The sequence below is a fragment of the Drosophila eugracilis genome, unplaced genomic scaffold (genome assembly GCF_018153835.1).
Source record: "Drosophila eugracilis isolate 14026-0451.02 unplaced genomic scaffold, ASM1815383v1 contig_1945, whole genome shotgun sequence".
NCBI classification, from domain to species: Eukaryota; Metazoa; Arthropoda; class Insecta; order Diptera; family Drosophilidae; genus Drosophila; species Drosophila eugracilis.
In genome coordinates, this window is record NW_024572805.1 from 1 (window position 1) to 22,034 (window position 22,034).

General features: G+C 36.3%; 1 protein-coding gene across 4 annotated transcripts; it reads right to left on the minus strand.

The window, feature by feature from the left end:
* Positions 1-483: 483 nt before the first annotated feature.
* Positions 484-21,820, minus strand: LOC108118499 (rabankyrin-5). 4 transcript variants are annotated; one of them, XM_017231236.1, is made up of 8 exons: positions 21,700-21,820; positions 8,038-8,780; positions 3,273-3,407; positions 3,129-3,223; positions 2,207-3,069; positions 1,471-2,151; positions 735-1,332; positions 484-670 (listed from the first exon to the last, which is right to left on the minus strand). In XM_017231236.1, the coding sequence occupies exons 1-8, from the start codon at positions 21,701-21,703 to the stop codon at positions 532-534; spliced, it is 3,258 nt and encodes a 1,085-aa protein (XP_017086725.1). In that variant the 5' UTR covers positions 21,704-21,820; the 3' UTR covers positions 484-531. The 4 variants fall into 4 exon arrangements, with proteins under 4 accessions (XP_017086725.1, XP_017086724.1, XP_017086726.1 ...); XM_017231235.1 differs by having other exon boundaries at positions 735-2,151; XM_017231237.1 differs by lacking the exon at positions 8,038-8,780 and having other exon boundaries at positions 735-2,151.
* Between the last annotated feature and the right edge of the window lie 214 nt (positions 21,821-22,034).

Here is a 22,034-nt window from a genome sequence, read left to right on the forward strand (position 1 = left end):
TGGTCATGTCTGGCCATAACTTACATATATATGTCGGAATTTGAGTATTCTCATCGATTGATTCCATATCAATATCACGGGGCTTGCGCTTCCTTGGCTGCGACATCCTTTTGTTTTTAACACGACTTGCTCACTTCAGCTTTTAAACCTCGACTCCTCAATTTCTCTGCGAGCTATCGATACTCACATATCGTCTCTGCTCGCGTCTCCTCGGTTATACGCTTTAACCATCTCGCTCTAACGCATTGTCGCGACCAAGGCTACGCAGAAGATCAGAGAACTCTGCTGGGCGCCCGATATCACACACAGAAAACAATGCAGGATAGAATATAATGAATGATTGCCAGACTACGCATTATATTATATCCACATGTTATTCTCTTTCTTAAACAAATTAACCGTAGTGGTGTCACTTCGGGCGATAACGATGGCAAATTATTTAAAATAAATGATGATACGACATATATATATATATACCACAAATGGTTTGTTCACTAGATTATTTATTTATATTACTTTGTATTAAACAATTTAAAAATGTGATCCATTTCCGCATTGCAGCACATTAAAGCAAACGGTACATACTCTGACAGGTTTGTTGATGCCGAATTTTAAAATGGGCACATCGTTACTTGAACATTTAGAGCAAAGAACCCGTCCACAATGCCGACTTAAAGTGTAAAACAAAAATAAATATTTACAATTTTAATAGTTTGCAGTGCTTCTTTTCTTACCAATGATGTTTCCTCATCGTAATTGTAAATCTAGTTCTACACTCCTGGCAAAGGTCACTCTCTGACCAAGGCGATTCTTGTGACAATTGGTCCAATAATTTATGCAATAACTGATCCGTTGCCAACTTGAAATTAAAAATATTTACTCCTTCTTTATTTTCAGAACCAAGGCACGCTCCTGCCTTTACAAGTATTTTGCAAAGCGGCGATTGTCCTCTCATAAAGGAAAGCAGTAGCGGAGTGTTACCATCCATATCAGAAATGTTTATAGGATACTTTGGCATACACTCAAGAAATAATTCGCAAATAAGTGCAGCTGTATTATCTTCAAGAACGCGACATAATTCATGTAGAGGATTTCGACCTTTTAAGTTTGTGGCTTCTGCGTTTACTCTTGATTCTGTTAATAGTTCACGTACAATAAAATATTGACCGCATTTTACAGCAATGTGCAACGAATTGTTACCGTCAGCATCTGGTGCATCATAGTCGGCACTATTTTGTATTAGCGCTGAGACTGCAGAAATATTTCCGCATTCAATGGCGATATGCAAAGGCAATTTTCGAAGAGCATCCCATTCATTTATACGGGCACCAGCTAAAATCAAATTTCTCGTAATCATTTCATTATGTGATGCAGCTGCCAGGTGTAGGGGCATAGACTGATTGACGTCTTGTACTCGAGAGTTTACATCTACTTGAATAGCCAACAAAAATAAAACACTTTCTAAATCACCTTTTAAAATTGCTATATGTAAAAAGTTTCGCCCTCTCTGGTCCATTTGCTCAGCTGCTGTAGGAAATCTGTCTAAAATGCTTTGGGCTGCCTTGTGATCTCGGATGCCCAAAGCTGCTGCAAAAGGTGTATTTCCGGACCTATCACGTAGTTTCAGGTCTATAACAGGGTGACAAAGAAGAATAGAAATTAGCTCTTCATGCTGGTTTTCTATAGCTACATGAAGTGGGGACTGGTATTCAGCATTAATAACGTTTACATTAGCACCATGATCAATTAGAGTCTGCAGAACTTTGGTTGAGCCCCAATGACAACATAAATGTAAAGGTGATGCCTTGTCCTGTACATATCCACATTCTTTGTTGGGGCTTGACTGACGAGCAGAGTCTAAGTCGCATTGACTTTGAATAAGAAAAATAGCAATCGATTCTTTGCTTTCATCAATGGCACGATGTAAAAGAGTTTGTCGACATCCCCCGGGTCCTTTGTGCCAACAATTAGTGTCAACACCGTGGCGCACAAGTATTTGTGCCACGCCATGGTGCCCTAGATCCAAAGCAGCCCATAATGGTGAAACTCCCTTTTTATTAGAATTCAATGCAATTCCTTTTCCACAAAGCACATCAACGACTCTAGGTAGATTATATTTAATCGATAAATCCAACGATGAATTCTGATCATCTAATGATGGTGTTATATTATTAGAGCGCAAATAGGGTTGATGAAATTATTTTACCTGTAACAGCTGTAAAATCTGCGCCTTGATTTATTAGAAGTATCGATGTATCACTATCTGCATTCTTTATTGATTGATGCAATAGTGTAAAATTGGATTTGTTCTTCGCATTTATATCTGAGCCCCCTCGGATTAGAATTAGTACCAGTTGAGTTCTATTAAGGGATAAGCATAAACTTAACGGAGAGTCATCATTAATATCTTTGGAATTAAAATCAACTACATCATTTAATTTGTTTTCTAACTGAACGAAAGATTCTAATGCTTCAATGGAATTAGCTTCCACTGCCATATGCAAAGGTGATTTTAGACCGCTATCAATATGTTGTAAATTGCACAATGCACCATTATTGATCAACTTCTTTACTAGACTTGGCAGGTTTTTAAAAGCTGCAATATGTAATGCTGTTAGCCCCCCAAAATTAGTATGATCAAGATTGGCAAAGTCTGCAAGAAAAATGGCTGGAAGCTCCCCCTGATGTCCGTTCATTGCAAACGCTTGTAGTAGGCTATCTCCAGTTTTTGACTTTATAGGATTTGGCTGTGCCCCCATTTGTAGAAGCGATAAGGCTAACGTAAAATCTTTATCTCCCATATACAAACTGAGTTCCAAAGCACACTTTTCATCTAAAGTCCGCAAATTTATATCAATATTTGGAACTTTAAGCAAGAGCTTAACCATTTCTGTATTTCGTCGGGCAATCGCTAGATGTAAAGGAGTTTTTCCTTCAATGTTTTTGGTGTTTACGTTTGGATTTCCTAGTAAAATCTTATTTACGACGTTTAAGATTTCTGAGATATTTTTACTGTACTTATCTTCCTCGTAATTACAAATAATGTGTAGTGCAGTATCAGATGATGGTCTAAAATTGTAAAAATAAAACTAAATACTTTTAGAAGAATATATTTACACAGTAATTACTTAGATGAGATGTCTAAAAGACAGTTTTGTTCCAAAAGAAAGCAAGCCGAAAAGGTGTCACCATTTTTCAAAGCAGCAATCAACAACGTAGACCCCTTAAAAAAAATAATATTAAGTAAACTGGTTTTTATGATTTATGCATACCTCCATATCAACGGCATTTACGTTAGCCAATCCAATTTTCACCAGAGTCTGAGCAATTTTAACATTTTTGGCAGATAAAGCCATTTGAAGAGGTAATTGACCGTTTTCAGAAAATGAATTAGCAAGTTGTGGAAACTAAAATAAATAAAAAATATATTTTTTCAGTTATAAAAACAATTGGTTTTCTTTAAATGTAGAATAGAGAGTTGTAGCAAAATTTTAACAGAATGTCTGGTCCTATTTAAAATATAAATATCAATATAAATATAAATATTTATAGCTTGCTTGCGTATGGGTATGACAAAAATTTACACACACATTTCCATTCTCCAGCAAAAGCAAACGTGGCGTGATTTTTAGTGTTTCAGTAAAGTAATTGTGTTACGTAAAAAAGTGTATTTTGTGTAGGTGAATGAGAAGGGGGATTGATCATGGAGTTTGGTAGTGGAAAGAGGATGGTATGAAAAGCAAGAATGTCAAAAAACTGGCTCCCAACTCCTAGGGCGTTCCTCTACTAAGGTAATTTTTAAGGCTATCGAGCATTACGTGGACTTAGTACTCAAGTCACCCGATCAAGTTGATAATAAAAATCGAATCGATAATTTTATGAGTCATCCGACCATCGTATCATTTGGATAGTACGGTATCACCGCGATACGGAACAAGGAGTATACAAATGTGCGACTTAATTTTTGGAGCGTCACATATTTTAGGTATGCAACGATACAGAAGACAATAACGAAAAAACAACAATCGAGTTTGGTGAATAGGACTAATCGAGCAATCGTAAATGTGCAGGCTATTTACGATTCCTCGTTTAATCATATTCGGTCAGTATTCCAGAAATGTTTAATAAAAATGTATTATTACAAATTAAATAATAATCATAATTTAACCTATTTAGCAGTTTATTACTATTAAATTTCATGTACTAGGGTTGAAATCCAGAATGAACAGTCACCATATAAAACCACATACGAATCTCGACGCTCTCAAAGTATCTATTGTTAAACCTTTTTATATAACTATTATGCTGAAAATGTTGTTTTTAATAATAAAGAAATGTAAGTAAATTATAGTTATAAAGGGTGTTTTTTAGAGGTATAAAACTTTAACTTTAAATTTAAAAATAAAACTTTAACTTTAAATTTAAAGTTAAAGTTAATGCTAACTTAAAGTTCTATAGCTCTAAAAAAACTAATAAACTACATACGAGAATACTTATAAATCAAAGCGATATCAATACTTCTAATGAAAAATAAGAAACGATAATAAAAAATGTTCTAACAGAAATTGACAACTTTACTAGCACCACCAATTTCGGGAACCACAAAATGTATGATTAATAACTGAAAGTAGCACTGTCCATACAAAGACTCGGACGATAAAGCAGAATGAGCTGCGCTAGCATTTCAAGAATATGAGTGCTATTTCCAAGATTACAGCGATTTTAATTTGTCTGCGATATAGCGGGCGTGAAAAGATGCCGACATAAACCTGAGCTGCGTCAGTCGGCCATTGATCGTCATTAAGAATATATAAGGTCGGAAACGCTTCTTCCTTCTTCTGACCCAAATACTCGCATATTTTTCTCACTTGTAATCTGTATCTGAATTTCATTGAGGAATTTGTACTGCTTTCACTGATAATAATATTCAAGATGGTTTACAATATTTCATTCTGCTCAAATGCGGGCTGCAACCTCAAAGCACCTTAACCAAGTTGAAAGTGGCATTCGATATTTATTCTGCTCATATTGTGCAGGCGAGATCCTTCTGAGTCTCTGAAGGTGAAAATCTTCTTTGAATAAGTGAAACACAATTCGGTGTTTACCGCAGCTGGGAAAGGTGGCGCAAGCAAATTTTCCTAATATCGCAAAGTTCAATCAAAACGATTCCTATGCTGATGATTTTTTGACAGGAGCGAGGAGGAGGTGTTAAGAACCCCCAAAGCAGGTAACTTATTCCCGTGTTCTGGATTTGTTGCGTAATAGGGATTACTTCTAATTTCGATTGGATGACTCTTTCTTGAATCTTCTTGAGCGACTTCGATTCACTGGGCCTATTGGGTCCTTTGGTCACAAAGGCGAAGATGGTTTTATGTCTTCTATTCTGTGGCTTTCTTATCCTTTCCAAAAAAGCGTGCGTTCGAGCAGATTGTTATCAAATATTACGAATTCAGTGAGGACATTTGTGCTCTTCGACATTGCTGCAAGTTGGTGGTCGGGTATTGCTCCTTTCCCGTACGAAGCCGAATTTCCGATTTGCCATCGATAGACTCGCAGTGCGTTAAATGTTACGTGTCATACCTGAATATTTCGAACTGCCACGCTGGTCCTCGAGCCCTTGTAAGTCTTCTGCGAGAAAAAGTATAGTTACATAATGCTCAAGAAGTATGTCGCTAAATGTTCATTTGTGCATGCTGTAACAGGCTGGGTATTAATTATGTATACTAACTTAGATTATTATATTATATTGTAAGCGCTGGTCACACTTCTGATCTCTCGAGAGAGGATGTGCTCATAAGCCGAACATAAACGGGGGTTGAAACATAAGGCCAGGGAGCAGCAAGTTAGTTCGTATTGAAAGTTGAAAGAGAACACAATAAAAAGATCCTGATACAATGCGTTGCTTACGAAGCGAACTCTTACCCAGATAATATGGAACTTACCATCAGACAGACTTGGAGCTCTCCGCCATTTTAATATCTGTGGCTTTGATTTTTGTGGAGCATGTAGCACAACCTAACGCGTCCGTGGTAAGCTATGTGTTTTGCGTCTAAAGCGGTCCACTTAATTAGTGTATGACCTCACCACTGATGGTTTTTTATTAGCTTTTCAAAGGTTCGTGAGTCGCCGAGGGAATCCGGCTAAGGTGTGGTGCTCATTGCCAGCGTGGAGGCGATGCTAAACTGGAGGTCTATCGGAGGGCTAAGCAGCGACCCCAGCGACGGCGAAGTCCTAATCCTGGTCGGCAGCCTCCATCTTACAGACGCAGCCAAAGTGGAACCAGAAGGTCCCAAACGTCAACGCGGAAGCGCTCATCGTCGTAGAGGATCGGGCGCTTAATGGCGGTACACGTCAGCGCTGACGAAAACTGCTGAAAAACTGACTGACGGGAACTGAAATGTTTGAATTCGAATGGCATATCCGTCGAATCATTGGGATGCCTATTTCCAATATCCATTAATTGTTATGCAAATATTTTAGCCGTTGCAACATTTTGTAGTTGTATACTCATGTTGGTTTTCAAAGTTCTATTTTGTAAATGACACCATAAAATGGATGATTTAAGACATGCATTAATTTTATCAGCAGGTGATATAACCGGCAGTGTTTGTCGAAAATCACCAGACTGAATGAGTGTTCCAACAAAAATCTGGTTTTTGTTGATGTTGCTAAGTGATTGGAGCCTCAGTGTTTTGTAAATTGATTGGTAGCTTCAATGCTGAATGCGCTTTTCGTCCACCATTTAAAAGAGTTGCCGCAATACCAGATGATGCCCCATGGCCAGTGCAATTTCATTACATCCGTTACTCGTAGAGTAAAAGGCATACATTAGATTCGTTGAAAATTATGTTGATATATTCTTGATCAGAATCAATAGCCGAGTCGATTAAGTCATGTTCGTCTGTCCGTCCGTCCGTATGAATGCTGAGATCTCACAGAGACACAAAGTTGAGATAAAGCAGCGCAAGTTTATTTGATTTTGCGACGCTTACTCTAACGCCCGTAAGCCTCAGAAAGCTGTGGCGTCCATAATATTATAATGAATGTCTTCGGCTGACCTTGTGTAACACTTTTTTGACAATATCTATCTATTTGCTAAAGACTTTTCAAATCGGAACATTATTTCGCTATTTCATGAAGAAATTTATTTTATATCCTCACATGGATAGTCACTATCGTCACTATCAATATCTCAACATGTTTTTTTGACAAAAGGTGGCGATTTGTCCATTACCACTAGCAAAATGAATGTTTTAAAATTGTGAGAAACAGTAACGGGTATCTTATGGTCGCGGCACTCGACTGTACCTTTTTTTCTTGTGTTCTGATCGTATGGTTCCCAAAATGAGCGATATAAGAGAAGTCTTGCCAGTACCACCGGGTGCATTTATGAAAAACAGTCTTTGTTCTGTGATTGCACGCAATATTCTGTCATACGCCGTGTGTTGTCCTGGAACCAACTGCGGAATTCCAACAGACTGCGGAATTCTTTGAACTGATGTCCTGAGTTCGACAGAATCAAAGTTTGTTTCTCGTTGCAATTCACAATTGAGAGAGTCATTTGTTAGTCGGCTTGGAGTAGGCAATCCCAGTTGTACCAGTGTCTTGTTACCGATTGCCAAACATATGTCATCATTTAAAATCAATGCCTCGTTATACACGTTTGGTGTGAATAGATGACAAAAAATTCACAATATACATACATAAGTTCTTACGTAAATCAGATAAAAAAAACATTCAAAAAAACAAACAAAATTTCAAATTTAACAGTTTAAAAAACGGCTACAAGTTTAATTTCTAGATCGTTGCCACATACTCCATCAGTTGTTAAGAGCTAGAGCTGCCAACTTTAAAAATGCAGTGCTGCCATCACCTAATAGCACAGCTGATTAGAGCTGCCAACTTTAATCTAATAGTAGTGCCATATTGCTTGCAGATAAATTTTCCAAGTTTTCAATATTCACGAATTTTTCTCGTTTATGAAGTTAAACACACCCTGAGCATCGTTACATTTTTAAAACATGGAAGTTTACTTACTGCATCATAATTTTCTTCAATGTACAGGCGTACAACGTCATCCCTAAGGAGTCTCACAGCAGCATGGAATGGGTATTTTGTTTTAGTTCCAAGTATTTTAAGCATAAGAGGTCCAGACATGTGTTCAAAGTCTTGAGATGTCAGGTCCTCCCAATTTGTTGATATTATGCTGGAACAGAATTCTTGAAGTGTTGATGCGCCTACTTCTTCGGCAACACAATAATATCGTATACAGGATCTTACTCCCACTTTAGGAATTAATGCCCGTTCACACAGCAATAAAAGGGATAGTAAGCCAAATCGATGTGCAGTCCTTAAAAGATCTATAATTAGCCAGTCATGCTGCAAATCAATATGATCAGTGTAAATCCAATTTAACAAAGCCGTCACAACATCGTCATTTAAGTCACTCCAGTCTAGCTCTCGTACATTGCCCAACAAAATATCTCGCCATTTTTCAGACCGGGCATGCAGAACGATTTTATGTGCCGGATATACTTTTTCCAGCGTCCGGATGTAAATATCAGCATAAGTATGATTAGCATAGAACGACGCAACCGTCAAAGACAGTTGTAATAAAAAATTGTTGAGTCCTTCCGAGAATTCATTATTTCCTGATGTTGCTACAATTGTATTATACTTGCGCTCTAATTCCACATAGCTGCACAGCTGTTTTGTATATTCATCCTTTAACAAGGCCAAATGATTTTCCAGTTTTTGATGAGAAGAACCGTTATTTCTACCTAAAAAATAAGTTCATTCAAAACAATTAGATGTTAAATTTAAAAGCTATCTTAGACTTAAACAGTAAGACTTCTTTGAATCTGGTATATAAATATACTTATTTAGAGACTAATTATTTTTCATTTTTTCCAGATTACTTCTTAATAAGTAACAATTTGTGTACTTAATTAGTATCCAGATCAAATACATCCTTCTCTCCCTAAAAATATTTAATAAATAAATAAATACATTAAAATGTCTTTTAAATGCATTATTATTATTCTTTGACATTTCTCACTATTAATGGAATTGTTACTATTATCTACAACTACTATTTATTCTAAAACCATTGTTCACACATGAACACGTACATATATATATAATATAAGAATGTTATGTAAACATCAAACCGCTGCAGTACTGAACTGTTAAGCATGTGTATGCATATCTATAAGTTGATAACCGCTTCTCGGACATTAAGTTTACCTGCGATATGGGACCTCCTGCGAGTGGTCACCACATGGTTTTTTAGATTATGATATCGGGCAGCGGAAATTCCCCGCTTGTACCTGCGTTGGGATATTCAGAAATAAGATTCTAGGCGATATTACTGTTAGCTACCTAAGTTGGTACTTTACGGAAATAAATCAGTTCGAAATATCTACCTACAAAAACCCACAACCACTTTCTTCACAACATTCACATACCACAAAACTTTTTATTCATAGAAATAAGTTAGTCAAAATTCTATAGAATATGCCCACCTAAGGATTAACTAGTACTGTCATATCTTTTAACGATTAAAAATAAAAATACGCTCAAAAACAATAAACGAGTATACTTTTTAGCTAAATTGTTCTTCAACCCATATAATATACGTTAGTCTTATTACTGTCGAAGACCACTTTAGAAGTGACCGCGTCTCTATAAATATACTTGTGTCTCTGGATCATTGTAAGTGAAAGTATGTATTCAAACTATATTAATTTTTAATCAGTAATAATACCAAAAAAGCACTATTCACAGCTTTTTTTTTATCAAAAGGCAAGCTTGATTTATTATTCGGATTATTATTGGATTAAGCTTGTATCTTCCAAGCCACACCTATTATATTTATATCCGTTACTCGAGGGTAAATGCATCGCATCACAAGGTCGTTTTATAATTCGGTAACATCCACTCTACCGCTCACAAGCCGCGCAAGACGTTGGCGGTATATAACTGTCGCGCCCGCCTCGCTTCGCTCCGCTTCTTAAGCTTGACAAAATAAAATAATAAAATAATTTTCGTTTAGGTTTCTCTTCAACATTTATTGAAGTGCTTTGGGATATACAATGTTTCTTGTTCTTCCATCAGGTGCGTAAACGAACAAATCAGAAGATTTTCCGACGGGCGAGCAGGCCACATAGAGCTGCCCATGTGAGAAGCATGGATTCTCCAAAAGTAGTCCATAAACTTACAAAGATTGTCCTTGGGCTTTGTTGATAATCATTGCAAAGGCAAGCTGCACCAGGAACTGCAAACGTTTGAATTCAAATTTTAATGGTATATACGCCGTCTGCACCTTTTGAATTTTCCTGTCAAAATTGTTGTTTTGATAACATTGTTCATTACTTTCTTGACTATGAGCCTGGTTCCAAGTTGCAAAGTCTAGGTGGATGTATACTTCGAAGGAGGATGATGGGTACGCCATTTTTCAATGTAACAAAGTGCGGTGGCAGGCCTGGCAAATCGAGAATTCATTTTGATAGTTGACAACTTCGCCCTGATTCATCACAGTATCACAGTCGCACCGGGAACTGCAAACGTTTGAATTCGAATGGTATATCCGTCGGAATCATTGGGATACGTGGCAACAGTACATCTTTTCCATTGAATTGTACAGTCAAAAAAATCAAAATATGTTTTGAATCATGTGTTACGCCTGAAAGCAATGATCAGAATGGTTCAGGTGGTGAATGTAATTCGAGAAGTTTGACTTTTCCACTGGCGCAACACATCCCTGGCGTTTCGTTCTTAAAGTTGAGTACGCTACAATACGTGCAAATTTTATGCATTTTTGCAATGTCAACGCGTGGATGAAGACTGTGTTACTGTCATAATGGAATGCAACAAGATTTAAATCAATGCGTAGTGTTTGTCTTGATCGAACCACTCTTTCTCGAACATTTTATCGGCTAATGCTTGCTGCTCGTCTGATTCTGACGACCGAAATACCCTTTTCGCTTACCCTTAAGGTGTATATCGCCAAATGGCATATCGCATTGGGGCCATAATTTTTCAAAGCAAATGCGTTCGTCAGTACAAAAAGTTAAATGAATTTCGGAATAAATCTTAATAAAAATTTTAATTGCAATAAAAATAAAAACTGTTTTAAAAAATAAACAAATTTCAATTTTATAACGTACACGTTTAATAAAGAAATACTCAAAATATTTCATTAAATTGTTGTTTAGTTTTTATCGCACCCTTTTTAACATGAGTCATACACTCATAATCACACTCACACACTCACAACAATTTTTTTAAACTTTGAACTGGTCACTTGCAGTTCCACTTATTACCTTTAAAGTATGTTTAATACTAATTTACATTCTGTTTGACTTAAATTTCTTCATAAATAGCGATATAAAATAAATAAAAATCGTTGGTAAATCGATAGATATTGACAAAAATGTGTTATATAAGGTCAAACGAAAACATACACTATAATATTATGGACACCACAGTTTTCTGCGGTTTGTGGTCGTGGCAGGATGAAAACGTGTCGAGTCGAGTTGCAGTGGTATTTCTAAAATTCTTAAACACAACTTTCTAACTCTTATAGTTCCCGAGATTTTTGTATTTTTGGTTTTCCGTGTTTTGTGGGCATCAGGTTTGGCGTGACTATATGGGAAAATAACAGTTCGCTTTCGCATTAAAACCTAAATGCTTCAGCCATACTTTCTATCAATTATAGTTACCGAGATTTCTGCTTTTCTACAAAATGCGAAAACCGTTTTTCGAGCTTGGTGGGCGGACGAGTGGTTGTGGTCGGATATTGGTATATACACGATGCGCTCAAGATTATACATACTTAATTTCAACTTTCTAGCTCTACTCGTTCCTGAGATTTCAGCAATTTTAGTTTTTCGTGAATTGTGGTCGTTAGAATCGGCGTAGCAGGATGCTTTAATAAACTTGCGCTGCGTAGGGACCACAATAATCTTCATGCGTAATCCCAACTTTGTATCTCACCGTTCATACGGACAGACGGACATAGCTTAATCGACTTCGCTATTAATACTGAAAACGGAAACGCTTCCTTCTACCTGTTACATACTTTTTAACGAACTTAATATACCCTCTTACTCTACGAGTAATGGGAATAAAAATGGTCCGTCTAGGGCAGTGTTGCCAATTTGTCCTTTTTCGGACATTCTGTCCTTTTTTGAACAGCATTGTCGTAAAACATTTTGAAACATCCTCTATCCGGCAAAACATCCTTTTTTTCTTTTTGTCCTTTTTTCATCCTTTTTTAAACCTTTTATTTTTAATGTTCATAATAGGCATAATTTTAAATTTATTTAAAACTGTGTGGCATTGCTTTCATATCGAATATCTATCGATAAATCTTTTTGAAAGCATTGCAACACTGTTTTAGGTTTTTGTGTAATTGACATTAAACGTATTGAGTGTTGTGACTAAAAGTTTTAACATGCTAAAGGAACAATATAAACAAAAATTTCGCGCATCGTGGTTGCAAGATACGGCGCTGATGAATTGGATGTGCCGAGATGCAACGGATTCTAATAAGGCATACTGCAAATACTGCTAGTGTACATTAAATCTAAAAATTGACGTGATTCGTGCAGATGGAAATACCAAAAAACACTACTGAGGGGTAAGAAACAGTCGATAAAAATCTTGGGTGATTCTTGGATCACCCTAGTCTTTCTAGACGCCGACTCAGCATACCCGCCTTTGGGGGCCGTGCCTGGGTCCCATTTGTTCCCGGTATGGTGAGTTATGCTCATTTTGCGATCGTCAGCATTTTCCACTGTCGTGCGCTCGGACTGCCGACAAAGCTCCCTTTTTCGTACAGCTAAGTTCTCCAGTTTTGTTTTATAATTATTTGAATAAGGAGCACTTAGCTCCATAAACTTTACTCCGGCTATCGCCGTCATATTATTTGCATTCGCCCACTAAGCTTAAGGCCAGGGGTGTAGGGGGCAGTCACCCTCTCGACATAATCTTAATTTTACACATCATCAGGCACCTTACCGGTGGCACACGATCACCGGCCACCTGGGAGCAGCAGCCCGGCCGCCAATTCCCATCTACCTTGACTCTCTCTACTACCCAGTAAGCACCCTACCGGTGGCACCTCATCTGGAGCAGCTTTACCACCGAGCAACCGACCATAAGATAACTTTTATGTTGCCAAGATTACAAGATACCTGATAGTTGCTTTAGCTTATCAGGTCGAATGCAACATATGAAGCACAGGAAAGCGAAATTGAAATAATTAACGAAATAGACGAAATTTTATTTGAAATAAAAGAAAACTAAGAAAAGTATGTTTGTTATGTTTTTTGTCCTAAAAATAAAATATCTGTCCTTTTTTGTCATTTTTTTTTTTTTTGATCATCTGTCCTTTTTCTGTTTTAGGGCGCTGGCATCACTGGTCTAGTGAAACACAGTAATAACTGCCGACATAATACAGAGTTTACAAAACAATTTGATGTACCTAAAACTAAGAACTTAAAGGTTTCCCTCATATAGAGGGACCGAAAATATAATCAGTATCGGAAAAAATGCGACTTGAACCAAAAACCAAACTCGGTCGTTAAAGTTTCTTTTCTAAGAACAACGGAGAAATGCAGAACACTTAAATAACTTTTAAAGTAATAGAATATTCTTAGAGCTGTGGAGTGGAGTAGAATGCGACCCAGCGACGCTATCGCAACAGTGAAGGTCTTCTCGTCGATGGCTATCTAGGGATCCAAATGAAGGGGTCGTAATAAGGAGTACTCCTTGGCGGTAACCCTGGACATCAAAAATGCGATTAACTCGGATCACTGGAACATGACGCTACAAGCTCTCCAAAATCTTCGAGTATGGATGCGATGGCATGCATCATAAAGTAAAGTTTTTATTACCCAGTACTGAATCCTTAAGAAAGGGCTTGGTATCTCAGAGGCTATCATCAGGGACATCAACAAGGACAGTCGAATGAACAGCAGGGTTTTCTGAAAAACCAAAAGTTAAAGAGGGTACGGTCAAGCATTGCGTGGGTCATACCACATTTTGGGCCTGTATAGTAGGATAGGATAGTAACCTTCTTATTGGTGGGATCATAAATGCAAAACTATACTTGAAGCTCCTTAAAGAAAATCTTAAAAGACTACTTTTGGAATTGAATAAGAAAAGGCGATTGTGAATTGTAATTATCTAAAGGAACGTCATCAAGTTTTAGTAAAGAACCAAATAATAAAGTTCGTCGACAGCATAATTTAAAAACTGATTGTTTCGAAGATGATTTAAATAGGCAGCTTAAGACAAATGTCCCAAAAGTAGATTACAAAACCTAACAAAATCCAAAAACAAAGGGGAGTGAGAAAAAATGTAAGTCGGAGGGAATCGGCTTCAAATGCCATGAATCACAAGGGGACGCGGCATATGATTGGGAAAGCAAATGATGGTTAAACAATTCGATGCCAGTTTGGCAAGGTTCAATTTTATATTTTCTTCGGTTGCAATGTATACCGATGCAACGGCATTGTTAACAAATAAAAAATTGGGTATACTAGAGAATCGCTTTTGCGCTTAGAGATGCAAATATTATTCAGAAACATTATTATTCGTGAACGATTTCCAATTTGGAATCTCTAAGCGCAAAAGATCATCTCTAATATACCCACATTTTCTACCTTGTTGGCAACTTCGTAGCAACGCCATACATACACACTTTAGTTATACAGTTCACTAAATCATGTTGTATTTATGATTGGTCCTTCATTCTCAAATTCTTTGAAAGTTCTAAAAGTGCCTAGGTGCTCACGGTAATTGTTTTACAATGGAAAAACAAAAATCGCTAACTAAGAGCAGAACTTGGATAAAGAGCAATATCACACGGACCCTTGCATGAGTAAATCTAACGGAAAATACTAAAAAAGTAGAGATCAACAACTCATCAAGGCGCTCGAGAAGGCTTTCAATTACCAAATAACCAAATAAAGTGGGAGATAAGTGGTTGAAATGGCGAGCAGATTTGGACCTTGTTCACAACTTTGAATTGCAAAGATTTATAGTCAACGACGAGGATAGTATTGAGCTCTACGGATTTTCGGACCCATCAACCAAGACTCACGCTGCTGTAGTGTACAGCCAAAACGAAAATAAAGATGGCTCCAAAAAAATGTTGATATTGCAATAACAGCTGAGTGGCTCCACTGAAGCTTGATCACAACTAGATTTTGACACAAGAACATATGGGACATCTGAATTCCATGACAACATCCCTTGGCAGTCTTGGCGCCATGGGAATTCCAATTCAAACCAAGCAGACCGTGCTTCCACCGATCTCTTCAACTTCCATTTTTGGAGGAATGGCCATCCTTGAATAATAATTGATCTCTGGATTATAATCGAACATAGAATGGACAAGGACAACACGCTCTCATCTGGACTTCGGCGACTTACACTTTGGTTTCCCACAATTTTCGACAAAACGAGGACGTAACAACAACCATATGGACAACGATGACGACGATTTTAACCGGCAGGCCTCAGAGTTTCGTCAGTATATCCCAGATGGTCCGGTCAAGTTTCAGACCAGTAGCAGCAGCCTCAGTACATCAAAATCTACACCGACATTGGGGCTAAACGATTGCTTGATGAAATTAAAGAATTACCTTTGTCAGAACAACACAAGGAAAGTGAAAGTTAGCAGTTCGCTGTGTAAAACTGTATCTTCGTATAATCATTGGAAACTAAGCGCAGTAATCCACTCGCGCCCCTTATGGTACACATCGGACACAAATTCGAACTATCGGTCACTAGCTCACTTTCTGATTGGAAGCCCCTTTACCACTATGTACCAGATTTAGATACTGGCCGATCATTCAATCAATGTATCAAGGATACTGGAAAGAATGGCATCGGAAGAATCCCACAACTCTTCAGCAGCGTTCGATATGGAAAAACTAAACTTTGAATATCTAAGAGGAAGTGCGCATCTCTTATATACCCAAATTCTCTTTTTTGTTGGCAACGCCGTTTCATCGGCATACATACACACTTCAGTATCAAAGAGGCTTTGCAACCGAAAAGAATAAAATTTTAAAGTCCACTAAACCTCTTTGAATAGGATGATTTTTTAGGCGAATTTTTTTAATCGAATAAAACATTAGAAATTGGATTATCAAAATGTTGTCGATTAAGACAACCAAAATATGGATGTAACAAACGACGACAGTTTTTCACAGAGCAAGAATTTTTATATTAAATTTCAACATTCGTTGCTCGTCTGTAAGTCTTTCCACGACGAAATAAAATACTGAAACTTCTCACTTGGACAGATGCCGTTCGTATGCCATTACCAACCACTTCTGCCAGAATAAAAAACTGAACTCCTAAAAATTAACCCTATATTTATGACCAATTAACATAGAAATTCAAATAATAAAAACTGTTCAGAAACATCAACTTAAAAACCTTTGGTATTCCAGCATTGCTAAAACCCAGCTTCACCCATTAGCAACGAAAAACAAGAGGAATCGCTATAGTCGAGTGCCGCCACTATAAGATACCCGTTACTGTTTCACAAAATTTTAAAATATTATTTTCCTAGTGGATATTCACAAGGCGCCACCCATTGTCAGAGGAAGTATGTTGAGTATGCTTATAGTGACGTCACTGCCCATGTGAGGCCTCATAACCTTAATTTCTTCATAAATAGCGAAATAATGTTCCGATTTGAAAAATCTTTGGTAAATCGATAGATATTAACAGAAATAAGTTATACAAGGTCAAACGAAGGCATTCATAATAATATTATAGACGCCACAGTTTTCCGCGGTTTGTGGGCGTTAGAGTGGGCGTGGCCGAATGCAACTTCGTGGCAAGTTGCAGAGGCATCTCCTAAATATGTGTTTCTAAGCAAAATTCTGTAGCTCTTATAGTTTTCGAGATTTTTGCATTTTTGGTTTTTCGGGTTTTGTGGGCGTTAGAGTGGGCGTGGCTTGATCGGAAAAAAAACCTACATGCTTAATCCGAACTTTCTACCTCTTATAGTTACCGAGATATCAGCTTTTCTAGAAAATCCGTAAACCGTCTTTTGAGCCTTGTGGGCGAATGGGTGGGTGCGGCCGGATAGTAGTACTACTATAAGATGCGCTGTCATCTAAAGATTATACTTTCTGAATTTCAACTTTCTAACTGCAATAGTTCCTGAGATTTCAGCAATTTTAGTTTTCTGCGATTTGTGGGCGTTAGAGTGGGCGTGGCAGGATGCTGTAATAAAGTTAAGCTGTCCCGGGACCTCACGAATCTTTATGCTTAATCTCAACTTTGTATCTGCTTTAGTTCCTGAGATCTCAGCGTTCATACGGACGGACGGACGGACGGACGGACGGACAGACGGACGGACGGACGGACGGACAGACGGACATGGCTCAATCGACTTCGCTATTGATCCTGATCAAGAATATATATACTTTATACGGTCGCAAAAGCTTCCTTCTATCTGTTACATACTTTTCAACGAATCTAGTATACCCTTTTACTCTACGAGTAACTGGTATAATTAGAAGATTTGAGATTGTCCCTAAAGAACGCCCCAGAATATTTTAATGAGGTATGGAAGATATCCAAAGGGAACAAGTGGAAAAAACTTTCAAATTTAATCGAACAATATTACGAAGACTTAAATATTATAATACATATACTGCGGGAAGAACCCATACAACTTTAATAGGCTTGGGATGCGTAGAATCAAGTCGACTAGGATATTGACCCTCATTAAAAATGAATAGGGTCGTAAACGCCTTCTACCATTACATAGTTTTTAGCAAATAAAAGTAAACGACATTTAGAGTAAGTTGTATAATATCATATCAAAAAAATGCAGATTAAATATTACATAATTTACGAGAAAAAACACTGGAAAAGAAATAAATTCAATTCAGGTTATAAAAAGCAGCTAGTTAAGGAAAGTCAGTTCAACACGACAATAAATAATAATAAAAAAAGAATATCATTGAATCTCTATGAATTAATTATGTAATTGTCGTTTTCAACAACTGTAAAACTCAGGTCGTAAAAAAATTATCTAAAAAAGATTTAGAACGAGTAATCTTATTGCAACAAAATCTAAATCTAAATTATACTAGTCCGAATACCTAAAGAATCTAAAAGGGGAATGAATTAATTAGTTACCAGATGTTTGAAAACTGATAGCATAAACTACAGATCAAATATATACTATTTCAAACATAAAATTAACAAGCTTAAACATAAATACTGGGTAGTTTCATTAATAACATAATAATTCTAATTATTTGTACACTTCATAAAATATCGAACAAAACAACAATTCCAAGGACTTAACGACTTTAGTCTTTGACGGGCCCTTCGTTGGCCTAATGGAAGCTTGCTAACGGCGAAACAATTTTATACCCGTTACTCGTAGAGTAAAAGGTTATACTAAATTTGTTGAAAAGCGATTGAGCCATGTCCGTCTGTCCGTATGAACGTTGAGATATCAGGAACTATAAGAGATACAAAGTTGAGATTAACCATGAAGATTCTTGAGGTCCCTGCGCAGCGCAAGTTGATCACAGCATCCTGCCACGACTCTAACGCCCACAAATCGCGAAAAACTAAAATCGCTGAAATCTCAGATACTATTAGAGTAAGAAAGTTCAAAATTAGTATGTTTAATCCTTAAATGCTAGTGGTACTATTATTCGGCCACTCCCGCCCATACGCCCACCAAGCTCAAAAGAGCATTTTTTATATAGAAAATTTGGATTAAGCATGTAGGTTTTAATGATGCTCCCAATGCAAATTGTTTTTTTCCGATCAAGCCACGCCCACTCTAACCCCCACAAACCGCGGATAACTGTGGCGTCTATAATATTGTTATGAATGGCTTCGTTTGACCTTGTATAACTTATTTCTGTTAATATCTATCGATTTACCAAAGATTTTTAAATCGGAACATTATTTCGCTATTTATGAAGAAATTTAGGGTATAAGGCGTCAAATGGTTTGTGACGTCACTATCAGTTACTCAACATACATTCTCTGATAATAGGTGGCGCCTTGTGAATTTCCACTAGCAAAATAAATATTTTAAAATTGTGTAATACAGTAACGGGTATCTTATAGTCGCGGCATTCAACTTTTTTGTTTGTTTTATTATTGAATCCCATTCAGCTATTAATGCGGTTTTTAAGGATTCCTTTCGAGGATATGTTGTCCTTTTCTGAAGCACATCCCATATATATTATATTTTATCATATCATATCATATTGACGTACGGCGCCGGATTCCGTCCAAGTTTAGCGTAAATGGCTTTATACATAAATTTATTTCCCATAAAACCATTCGACCCACTCCACCTGCAGCTACACACCGCTAAACCATCACATTCTTGCCACGGTGCTTAACAGTTGGTATTAAGTTTTCCTTAATGGCTTTATTTGACTTTCGAAACACTTTAGAAGACCGACTTGTCCGAAATTATTAATTTTTTATTCGTCACTAAATGTAACACGCTCTTTTGCGATCTCCAATTTTTTTTATATCCAGAAATCAATGGTTTTTACAAGTAACTCTACCTACCATATATGTACTTATACCAGCATTGTGCAGTGTTCTAAATGGTTTGGGAACAAACTCGTTTTTCTGAAAGCCTCTTTAGGGTTTTAAGAATTATTGCAGATGTTGCTCTGGGATTTTGTTATGCGGTATTTACAACTTTACGCTTCTCGAGTGGTGTCAATAATTCTACCAATTTCGGGATAACTGCGATTCTCTAAATATAATTTTATTAAAGTTTTTTGAAAATCTAGGGATAAACCTTGTCCCCGACCCATTTCGCCCAATTGCTTCAATAGCGCAGCGAAACTTACTTACTCTCCGATGTACAGTTCAAGAAAGAATCGCTAATTACCGTTGAATTCAGAAAAAGAAGTCAAGAATAAAAAGTGTACGAATAATTTTTGTGCGTGAAAATTACTTTATTGTGTTATTAAAGAAATTATCTAGTATTTAAGTTAAAATTTGTTTATTTATGTTTAAAACATATGTTCTCGAATTGCGTATCTTTCATTTGAGATATTACATTTTGATTTCCGTTAGATATTTCTCGAGATATTAAAGAATAAACTTGCCAATCATAAATAAATTATGTGGCTACTGTATGTATTTTAAAATAATTCAGAACTCACACTCGATGGCATTGATGTACTTAACTCATTTATTCAAATTTAAAATACGAAATTATTCTTATTCTTATTTTAATATTATTATACATTTTTTTTAATTTGAAATGGTTCATCCCAAGATCAGGTCCTTATACAGTGACGAAGTAAATTATTGGCACAGAAGGCTTCATGAACTTTTAGGCACGATTTCTCCCACTAAAATTTATACATATAATATTATACAAAAATAACACGAGAAAATGTATTTCAACATTTTACCTTCAATGGTTGATTTCTAAAAGTAAAATAACATAAATAAAAGGTGAATTATTGGCACACTTATTGTAAAACTTGTAAAACTTGTATTGTAAAATAAATTAAAATAACTAAAATTAATACTTTGTGGCTAATCGTTTTTGTTTTATAACGGCTTCCAACCGTCGGCATCGATGAAACCAAATTTTGGGTAGTTTCTGCCCCAATATTCTGTCACTCTTTTATTAGAACCACCTTCAGCTCGGCTTTTGTTTTTATTCAGCGTTTTTTAACGCGCCTTTCCACCTCCTTCCACAAATGCTCAATGGGATTGAGGAGGATGCGGCAGAGTATCTTGGATGTTATGTGCGATCCACATACGCACATCATAAGCCGTATGCTAATTTGAACTAGCCACCATCATTTTTATTTTAGCATGATAATGGACCAAAGCATTTATTTTTATGGTTTGCAATAAGTGTGCCGATAATTTTGTTCATGGAAATTCACCTCTTATTTATGTTATTTTAGTTTTAAAAATCAACCATTGAAGGTAAAATCGTGGAATACATTTTTACGTGTTATTTTTTTATAATATTATATGCATACATTTTTGTTTATTTAAATATCTAAATTTTATGGGGAGATATCGTGCCTAAAAGTTCATGAAGCCTTCTGTGCCATTAATTTAGTTTGTCACTGTATGTGTTTCAGATAAACAACTTTAAATTTTAGATTCAATCACTTTTGATTTAAATTTCAATTACTTGCGTTCTCACGCATTAACTTTCCATTTCCCTCCCACGACGAATTTGTCAAACTCCTTGCTCCCAATCTTCGAAGTGCGCTGCATTCTCATAAACCTAAACATCCGTTCCAAGCTTGAAGTCCGTTTGAACCTCAATGATTCTATAATCCATGTCTTCCGAAATTGTATCTGTCAGCGTAATTAAATTTTTTCTTTGCACTGCCTCATTGCATTATGAACTTTATTCAAGTATAACTAAAAGAATAATATAAGAAAGTTGCTGCTAGCCTAGGTTTAAAGAAAAGAATTTTCCAAAATATAAAGGGTGATTTCTGAATTATAACGAAAGAAATTACTACAAAAGGAACTTCACTTCACAATAAAAATATTATATATTTCTATTAAAATTATGCAGGATTTTCTATTTCAATGTAAGCATGTATAAATACATATATACAATATACCTTTTGCATGTTAATCTATATAATCAGTAACGTACCGAAAACCGTACCCAAAACTTACCCATTCTTATATTGAATTAAATAATATTTTAAATATTTGTTCACAAAAACAGTACAAGGCTTATACCACTTTGTTTATAATTACTTCAGAAGCATCTGTTTATGTTCACTGTTGAACTGGATCCGACGGGGCGTATGACATCAATGAACTGGATTTAATACTCTTTACCGACAGGCCATTAAAAATGCAAGCCACGAAAGCTAGTTCCGAACTTTTTAAGATTTTTTCTGTTAGTAAACGGTATTTATAATTAATTATTTTTCTATTTTATAATATGGAGAAGTAAATATGATTGTTATACTAATAACTGAAAAAATCTAAAAATGTCATAATTA

Bases quoted from the DNA above. Each gene is read 5' to 3' on its own strand.
- LOC108118499 (XM_017231235.1), bottom strand. The intron at 3,224-3,272 runs GTATGCATAAAT...ATTTTTTTTAAG, and splicing joins TAAATGCCGTTGATATGGAG to GGGTCTACGTTGTTGATTGC. The intron at 2,152-2,206 runs GTAAAATAATTT...CACCATCATTAG, and splicing joins AGATTTTACAGCTGTTACAG to ATGATCAGAATTCATCGTTG.